This window comes from Vitis vinifera, chromosome 6 (assembly GCF_030704535.1).
Source record: "Vitis vinifera cultivar Pinot Noir 40024 chromosome 6, ASM3070453v1".
Taxonomy (NCBI): Eukaryota; Viridiplantae; Streptophyta; class Magnoliopsida; order Vitales; family Vitaceae; genus Vitis; species Vitis vinifera.
Window position 1 is genome coordinate 2903279 of NC_081810.1, and position 9586 is coordinate 2912864.

General features: G+C 34.9%; 1 protein-coding gene across 1 annotated transcript; it reads left to right on the forward strand.

The window, feature by feature from the left end:
- Positions 1-460: 460 nt before the first annotated feature.
- LOC100265633 (protein RETICULATA-RELATED 4, chloroplastic) lies at positions 461-8160 on the forward strand. The gene is made up of 8 exons (XM_002285327.4): positions 461-1209; positions 2405-2473; positions 3665-3796; positions 3898-3951; positions 4053-4097; positions 5450-5589; positions 7681-7806; positions 7887-8160. The coding sequence occupies exons 1-8, from the start codon at positions 679-681 to the stop codon at positions 7942-7944; spliced, it is 1155 nt and encodes a 384-aa protein (XP_002285363.1). The 5' UTR covers positions 461-678; the 3' UTR covers positions 7945-8160.
- The last annotated feature ends 1426 nt before the right edge of the window (positions 8161-9586 follow it).

The window sequence follows — 9586 nt, forward strand, 5'->3', positions numbered from 1 at the left end:
TTTTATAATTGTTTTCTGACAACAATTTTATATTTCTCAAATATATATGTGTGTAAATAAGAAAATAAGTTTGATAAATTTCTATTTTCAGTTTTTAAAAATAAAAAATAAGGTGTTTTGAGATAACATATTTTAGATAAAGTATTTTTAAATAATATTTTTTTAGTTATTATTATTATTTTTGTTTTTATTGGGATCGTTTTAAAAAATAATTATACAAATATATAAAATGATTAAAAATAAAATATTAGATATAAAAATTATTTTTAAAATATTAAAAATATGTTAAAAATATTTTAGATTTTTAAATAGACTTTTACAAAGATTCCAAAAACTGTTTTTTAAAATTATTTTAAAAAACAGTTACATAACATTTTGTTTTTTCAACAACCATTTATATATATATTCTAGCACCAAGCCTTTTCCTCCTTTTGACCCACCCCATCGAAAATTTTCTTTGCTCGCGTTCACATTCCTTCACATGGAATGCATGGGACCTCGAACACGGGTTTTGTAAAAACCATGGGGCGTGGCGGTCACGCCCAACACATGCACCTGGGCTTCGCATTTCTCCACAGTCCATTCCGGCACACAGTCTCTCGTATAAGAGGCAAAAAAACCAACATTGGAGCTGCCAAACTCTGAACCAAAAGAAACTCCAGACTAATACAAACAACAATGGCGATCGCCGCTGGCTTCGAACCCATCACCGCAGCCGTCAGCGGTGCCGCATCTCTCCCAAAACTCCACCTCCACCGTCCGTCAACCCCACCCACCATCTCCTTCCGAACAGCCCTCATTTTCTCCCCCATCTCCAGCAGGTCGCCTCGCCGCCGCACTCCAGCGATGCCGTTATTTTCCAGCGGCGGAGGCGGTGGTATAAATGGAATGGGAAACAGCGGAGGTGGAAGTGGCGGAGATGACGATGTAGGCGGCGGCGGCGGCCATGATGATAAAAATAACAAGAAGGCGGCGGTGTTGGTGCTGGCGGAGATGGGGCGGTCGTTGGAGAGCGTTCCGAAAGACTTGGCGGCGGCGATCGAGTCCGGGAAGATTCCGGCCGCCATTGTGGAGAAGTACTTGGAGCTGGAGAAGTCGGCGGTGTTCCGGTGGCTGCTGCAGTTCGGCGGTTTCAGAGAGCGGCTGTTGGCTGACGATCTGTTCTTGGCCAAAGTCGCCATGGAATGTGGTGTCGGAATCTTCACTAAGGTTTTGTCCTCTAATGAATCTTTATTTTGTTTTCGTGATGCTCGTGAATTATTGTTATCTAAGGTTATTAATTTCCCCTAATTTCGTCGAAAATTTATATTTTCTAATCATTCTATGCTTTAGTTTTCCGGAAAATACAATCAACACTAACCAAATTGCACCCACCATTATCCATGAATTTGCTGGGCATTCGTACTTGTTGTTTGTTGGCCATTTCGAGTTAATTTTAATTTAGAACAAACCATTGATGCTTTTAGACAAGTGGGTAGTGTATTGAATTTGATTTTTATATATTTTGGATGGAAAAGTGGAATGGTGAAATTTTGGGTGGAGAAGTACATGAAAAGTGATTGTTTTTGTCATCTTTGATTATGCATTGAGAAGATTTGACAGGGTGAAATGGATGTTGGGGTATCATTGAAGTGGGATACATGTTGTGAAGTGTATCAAGTGGGGAATTCCTTTAGAAGAATATATGGGTAGTAAAGAGGCCTGTCAGGGTGCCCAGCCGGTTACAGCAAATGCCAGAATGTGTGAGATCCTGCATTCGATTCTTGCTGCTGGTTGAATGTCCTGAATTATTTGGTCCTGATTGTAATGGACACATTCATCACCCCAAAGTTTTGGTCCATAGGGCTTGGCCATGAAAGTTTCCTTAGGAAAAAACAAAAATGGTATTAAGGAGCATGTTGGTAAAATGAGCATTCATAAAATGATGTTCATGTGGATGAGTGGCATTTACAGAAAGATAGAAGTAATGAAAGCATGTATTTGGAAAAAGTTGGGGGTAGCTCCAGCTAAGGTTGAGACTAGGAACATTGTCTATGAGATGGTTAAGTTACACATGACAAAAATCAGTGGCCGATGAGCAGGGATGAAATTTTTGATTGAAATTGATGGTGAGATATGAGGAATGTCAAAAAAGGAATGTGGATTAATGCTGTGAAGAAAGTATGAAACCGTCTAACCAAACTATTTTGCTTAGCCTTTAGCCAGCATGAGCTAAACATTTTCTGGTTTTGATGTAACAAGCACAAGGAAAACTGGCACTCCTTGCTCTGCCATAGCCCTACTGACATCTTTGTGCTTTTTGAAAGAGTTATTGATCTTTTTTTTGTCATAGTCTATCCCTTTCTGTGCTTAAGTTTTTTAATTCTTCACCTCTCACCCTATCTTTGTTTGGTTTATTTGCTAGACTGCTGCAGAGTATGAACGCCGCAGAGAAAATTTCTTCAAAGAGCTGGATTTTGTTATCGCAGACGTTGTACGGCTCTCTTTACCATAGATATGTCTTATTAGTTTGCATATGCTTTGTTTCCTCGAATTGGAGGCCGGGATTCATCAGCATCTAGTATGATGAAGTGTTTTAATTAATACATGCCAACTTCAATCTTTAACCAAACTTGCTTTACCATATATATCATCTATAATACACATAATATTTGAAGTAATACATTAAGCATTTTCTCTGGTTTTATGTGCCACATGACACTGAATTTTTCCCTGAGTTTACGCAGGCAGTTTTCAATGCGTTTGTTCTCTGAACTCATGTCTTTCATGTTCAGAAGAGCCTAGTAGTTCTAATGCCTGATGGCTTAAACATGTTTTCTTGCAATTGAAGTTTGATTCTTGTCTTGCTCCAACTAATGTGGATGCTGTCAGTTGTAGCCATGTTTGATGAACAAAATAAGGTCAAATAGACCATGTTGCTAAATTTCTTTAGTTGAAAACATCATGGTTATAGTCCAGTCCTTTTTCATTATTTTTCAGTGCATTTTATCACTCAAATATGTATATGTTGTTGCATAGTTCATGCAATATTGTAGCATGATTGCTCACCTCCTTACCTGCACTGATCTAGAATGGCATGGAAATCCTTTTTTCCATAGTGTGTTGGAATGCTATGATATTTCTTTTCAAGTATATATGGCTTGCCATACTTTCCAAGAAAACTCAGAAAAAGATTTTTTTGCTTCAAGGACTTGGTCTAGCATGGCTGAAAATATGCATTTAGATCCATCTAAAAGGATTTGCAAATATTTCTATATTGTTTCCTAACCTCGTGGGTCTTAAGGTCGTGAGTGGCAATCTTGTTAGCATTAAATAACTTTGTGTGGTGTATGCTTTAAAATTTTATACAATACTCAGCCCTCTTTCCAAAAGCAACCTTTTCACTTCAAAGGATGTATTGAACTTCAGTATTAGTTTGAGGTCCTTTAAATTGTTCCAAATATATGAATTACACATTCTGAAGTGGCAAATGGGAATGAACTATGAAATTTGATTGGTGATGCACAGTCCATCTCTTTTCTATGAGGATGAATTTTTTGTGGCCTGAACCTCCACCCACCTAATACACACGTACATAAGGAGGAAAAGTTACATTCTCCATGCATAGCCTGTGTAGTATACTAGTATTCCTGTGGCTCATGTTTGTAATTGGTTTTCTTCTTAGGTGATGGCCATAATTGCAGATTTCATGCTTGTTTGGCTTCCTGCACCAACTGTTTCTCTCCGACCACCTCTTGCAGTCAGTGCGGGAGCTATTGCTAAATTCTTCCATAGTTGCCCTGAAAATGCATTTCAGGTTTCTGGTTCAACCATAAGCTGCCTTGCATTGAATATTTTACAATTATCGTTCAAGAACTAGATACAGTTACTAATCTGGTTCTCTAATCCCATCTGCAGGTTGCTCTGGCTGGAACATCATTTTCATTTTTACAGAGAATAGGTGCAATAGTGGTAAGTGAATATGTTGTTATCTGCATATCTTCTAGGTTTTATATAAAAAATTTAGACCTTGATAGATCCTCATAGCTTATGTTATCTGGGTTGTGATGCAGCGTAATGGGTCGAAGCTTTTTGCTGTTGGGACCACTTCATCTCTGGTAAATTGATCTTTCTGCTCTTGGGAAGTTCCTTGATCTAGATTTAGGTTCTTGTGGTTAGTGTTTTACCTATGGAGATTGTTTTGTTCCCACATGAACTCTCCTATCGGTGCTTCTGTGAGAGTTTGTTCCTTGCTGCTCCCATGCAATTTTCATCTCTATGTTTACTCTATTCTTCATGAATTTTGCTTGTTTTTTAACCCACTGAGAGTCTGAGAGATGTATTGTGAAATGCTGCATTGTGCTGGTTGAATACATTGCCACAAAATACAAACATTTGAGTTATCGGGAAACTGTCATGGCTCCATGAGGAATTTTGATTTGAGTTAATCAATGAGGTTTCAAACATTTTGCTTACCTCTAACTGATTTGTGGTTGTGGTGATGGGTGTTTTTTTGTGGTTCCTGACTTGCAATTCTGGTGAATTTGAGTGTTCTTTACTACAGTCTAGGAAGCTCAGGCCTGATTCTTGGTGGAGTTAGTGCTAAGTGAATGTTACTAAGAACATTCTTAAGTTAAAACTGCAATAATGTTATGAAAGCAATATGGGTTTCTGGATGTAGAGGATTTCATTTATGCATTTAACTATCTCAATACACTAGAATATAACTTTGTGTGTATTAAACATCTTTATTTTTTATTTTTTTTTTCTTTTGATAGCAAGTCTTAAATTTGTAATTCAACTCTTCGAATCCTAAAGGAATTTTTAATTCCTTTAGGGTTGCTTTTGCAATGCAATGGATTTGGAAAACATATTGCATTGCTTCTTGCCTTTGTCAACATAATGCTTAGTGTAAAAGTTCCCTACAAACTAAGCTGCTTGAGGCTTTTACCTGACTCATTTAGGGCCTAACACTTCATAGCATGCCCATACCTTTTAAACATTGTTCTGTACACTGGATACTTGTTCAAGGTCTGTGACTATGTTCCCTTTTTGGGTTGTGCTTCATCCCAAATGAGAAATTTCAAAATGTTCCTTCTACCTCTCTGCTCTCTCTCTCTCTTTCTCTCCCTCATACAGACACGTGCCAATGTGAACATGCACACATGCAAACAACTACATCCTGTCCTTGCAGTTCTATACACTGGATGGTCAGTTTGACTGCTTTTTTGGCATTCTTTTTTTTTTTTCCTTGGTTGCCAAGTGTTCGATGTTTTTGATATTGCTTTCAATCTCTTTAACTTCAAGAGATTGATGAAAGTTTTCCTATCCTTATGCAATTTTTACCCTGGTCAATTTTTATTTCTGACTATTGTTACATGGATTTGATCTCATCGTTTTTCTATACAAATTTATGTAAGAGTTCCATTTCAGAAAGTACTAGCATCTAATGGATTGCAAATTTGTCTAGGTTGGTACACTTGTAACCAATGCCATAATCAATGCAAGAAAGGCTGTCGATTCATCTTCTGCAGGTGAAGTTGAGGATGTGCCTGTATTATCCACTAGTGTTGCTTATGGTGTCTATATGGCAATTTCCAGCAACCTCAGGTATGTTGGGTTGGATTAATATTGGTTCTTTATGCATGTTGACCTTTGATATATTGTCTATATTTTAATCTTCTACAAATGAGTTGAGATTGCAAATCTTCCCAGTGTGCTTGCTTTTATTTATCATATATATATATATATTATTATTATTATTATCGGAAAAATGCATGTCTCTAGCCATCTAGCAAGATCTGGAATTCTCCTCAAGCAATGGTTGTATCTCCATGATCCTCTTATACAGTTGAACACCCACAATAGATCTATTGCCAAATTCCCCTCCATTAGGATGTTGGATGCACTTGACAATTTAGCCGCTTTTTAAAGCCTTCTAGTGAAGTTAGAATCTCAGCCGCAGCTGCTTGCACAAATTCAACTAGATTTGAGGACCTGATGCCCACCTCTATTGTCCCATAAGAAATCTAGCCAAAGAGCACCCATCAAAGTTAAGTTGAAGGGTACCTTATGGTAGAGGAACCCATTCAATTATGATAATACCCTCTCTTATGGCAATCATACATTGCTCTGCAGTTAAGCAAGATAAAACTGGAGGGCACCCTGAGAACTTCTGGGCACAGTATAGGATAGATCGAGTCTGGTGGACTGTTGAATCTGAGGTTACAAGATATAGCTATTTTAGTCTTTTTAGATACTCATGATATAATTTTCTTTTAAAACATTATTAAACAGTTGAATAGTCATGATTCTTGTTATAAAAAAAATTGTAGTTTCTATTTGCAAGAACCATAGAATGATAACTAGATGTAGGCATCTAATATAAAGTTGGAACTTCAGATTACATACAAGTAGTTGAGCTACTAGGTCCAATTACTGAGGACAAGACCATTGATGTATGTCGATGGATTTAGTCAAGAATGCCTTGATGGCTAAAGGTTACATGAAAAGTGGATATGATAATGGGATATAAATGCAATCAAAATAATATTTTGTTTGTAAAGATTTGTTACTGAAAACACCATGTTCAGCTACCAATTTTCTTAAAAACTTAGCTGTCAGGATATGGACCTATAGTGTGTACCTGGCTAAAACCCTCCATAACGTGTGGCCCCATATCCATGCATTGAGTGCAGCAGAAAAAAATAAGTGGCAACAGTTACAGACAAATAGTACCATGCTAGACTATTGATTAACCTAAAAGCTTAAGCTGTTAATATATAAACCCACTGTATGCTAGACTAGCACACTATTTAATTGCTATTTAGACAAAATTTCTTTGAAAAGTGTTGGTCACTAAAAGAAATATTACCTAGAATAACATAATTTGTTCTCATAATAATAGCAAACAGCTGTGATTTTGCTGGAGATGAAGAGTGATGGAGGGTGGTTCTGTAGCAGGGAGTGGCTACGAAGCAGCTGGGGGTTTGTGGATGGTGGTGCAGGGAAGGCCTTTTAATGGAAATTTTCAGTTTCTAAAAAGGAATAAGATTTGTGGTGGGGTATGGGAAAACAGTTTAATTTTAGGAGAATGTGGTGTAGGGAGGTGCAAATAAGGATAAATTCCCAAAATTTGGATTGCTTTGAGATACATCAGTTTTCTAGTTGATCAATTGACCTCTGCTAGGATTGTATGTTTATCTAAAATACAGCATCCATGAGAGTATTAATCATGAAATTCTTTTGTTAGTTGTAAGTTTCTCTCTATTAGATGTCTAGTGTGCAAGGCTGATGCAAGATCAGTGCCTTATTTGATGGTGCATTTTCTTTGTCAATATTGGGTGTGGAGAGATCTGGAAATTTGGGATTTAGAGGTGGTTGCTAGGCTTGTTGAAGGGGATATTGCAAGGGTTGTAGGCCAAGTTGAAGGGCTATGGTGTCAATTGGTCATGACTCATGAGAGCATCTCCTTTGTAGTCATTGGTTCGTATAAAAATGGCTTAGTTTGTGGTTGTTGGTATGATACATTTTCATGCAACATGAACAAATTGGATGGACAGATATTCAAATGCTCCTCCCTGATGAACATAATATCGGGGCATGCTAGAAGCATTCTAGTCCATTTCTTCTCTCGATCACAATCCAATCAAAAGTTCTCCAGTCCCAGAACATTTACCATGGATATGTTGTGTTTAACAGGTACCAAGTGGTGGCTGGTGTCGTTGAACAGCGAATTTTGGAGCCAATGCTACACAAACACAAGCTTCTACTGAGTGCACTCTGCTTTGCTGTCCGGACAGGCAACACATTCCTGGGTTCATTGTTGTAAGCTTCTAATCCCACTGATATTTTCCATTCTGAAGCAATTTCTCTCTATTCTTACAAGTATCAAAATGGTGTAACAGGTGGGTGGATTATGCTCGTTGGGTAGGGGTTCAAAAGGTTCAGGAGGATCATGAGTAGTATTAGAAGTATATTCTATGTTTGGTTTGTTGTTGTGTTTTACAAGTGAATATTGGTTTCTCCCATTTTCTGGCAAATGGATATCTCAATTGGATTTGTGGGTGGTTATGGGTTATAGGATATAATTAATTAGGTTAATTTCTTGGATATCTATACATAGTTGAACACTTCGTCGACATTTTGTAGTTACATCTTCCTTTTCTTTTTCCCATCTCATTCAGCATTGTTTTTCCCTTCTGTTTTTTCTTTACTGAAGCTCCAAATTGATGATTGTATTTGATACTATGCATTTTTTTTTTGTGACTCCATCAAGGAATGTCAAATCAATCACTAGAGAAGATTGGGACGGTTTCACAGTGTTTCTATTTAAAGTATTTTTAGTAGAAATGTTTTCTTTGAAAATGATTAGATACTCACCTACAAATGTTTTTTCCAAAAATCACTACAAATGATTTATGTGATTTTTAAAAAAATTTAAATTATTTTATAAATTTTGTTAAACATTTAATTTTTCTTTAAAAACATTTTGTTTTTGAAAAAAAAAATTCAAATATTTGACAAAATTTAGAAAATGTTTTTAAAATTTTGAGAAATCACTTATGATATTAAAAATTCACTTTTCATGTTTTATGGAGACACTTAATTGATAATTCTCCTAAAAACACTTTTAGGAAAAACAATCTCATTAAAAATACTTGGAATAGAAAAATTGTTAAACACACTTGTAGTATTGAACAATCACTTTTAGTGTTTTCTAAATAACACTTGTTATAAGATTCTCCTTAAAACATTATTTTGAAAAAACACTTTCATTAAGAATATTTTAAATAAAAACACTACCAAATAATTTAAAGTTCATTTGGGGTAATTCTAAAAAGTGTTTTTAGCAAATTTTAATGCTTGAATAATAAATAAAAACACTTTTTAAAATTACTCACAAACGAACTCTTAATGCATTTATGTATTTAGAAAAAAAATTATTCATAATTTATTTTAAATAAAATACTATTAATCATTATATTTTTAAAAAAAAATTATTGTTAATTTTGAAGAAAAAAAAACAATTATGGTTTCATCAAAATATTAATATTCATATTTTATAATACTTCTTAAATTTTTCTCACTCTTCTTAAAAAAATGTGATTTATATTTTTATTAGAAATATTAAATTATCACTACCTTATTTATTCGGCTAATTATTATACAATTCTTTTGTATTAATCTCTATAATGTAATATTATTTTAAAATAAATTAAGATTTATGGTTATTAAAATTTAAAATATTATGAATCATTGTTAAGATTTTCAAAATATCATTATTTGTTTATGATTATGTCATTAATATTTATTTCGAAAACTTATAATCAGATAAATTTTTAATAAAACCAAAAAAAAAAATCTTGAAAGTTGGGACATTTAATTAGATAAATGGTTTTTTTTTTTTTTTTTTTTTGAGTAGTGTATATGATGCGAGTATAAAATTTGTTGGGTTAATTTTTTAAATAGCTTAACAAAACATAATTTTCATTTTATTTTTTTTTGTTCTGATTTTTTTCTGGTCCGAACCATAATTGTGCTACATCAATAATTGGAGCTCACATTATTGACTGGAAAACTTGACCCAGTACAAAAAGGGCATATT

What these genes read in the sequence shown, in the direction of transcription:
- LOC100265633 (XM_002285327.4), top strand. Translation starts at nt 679, where the DNA reads ATGGCGATCGCCGCTGGCTTCGAACCCATCACCGCAGCCGTCAGCGGT. An exon ending in GCCCTGAAAATGCATTTCAG is followed by an intron (nt 3,797 to 3,897) that starts GTTTCTGGTTCA and finishes TCCCATCTGCAG; the next exon opens with GTTGCTCTGGCTGGAACATC. An exon ending in TTGGGACCACTTCATCTCTG is followed by an intron (nt 4,098 to 5,449) that starts GTAAATTGATCT and finishes AAATTTGTCTAG; the next exon opens with GTTGGTACACTTGTAACCAA.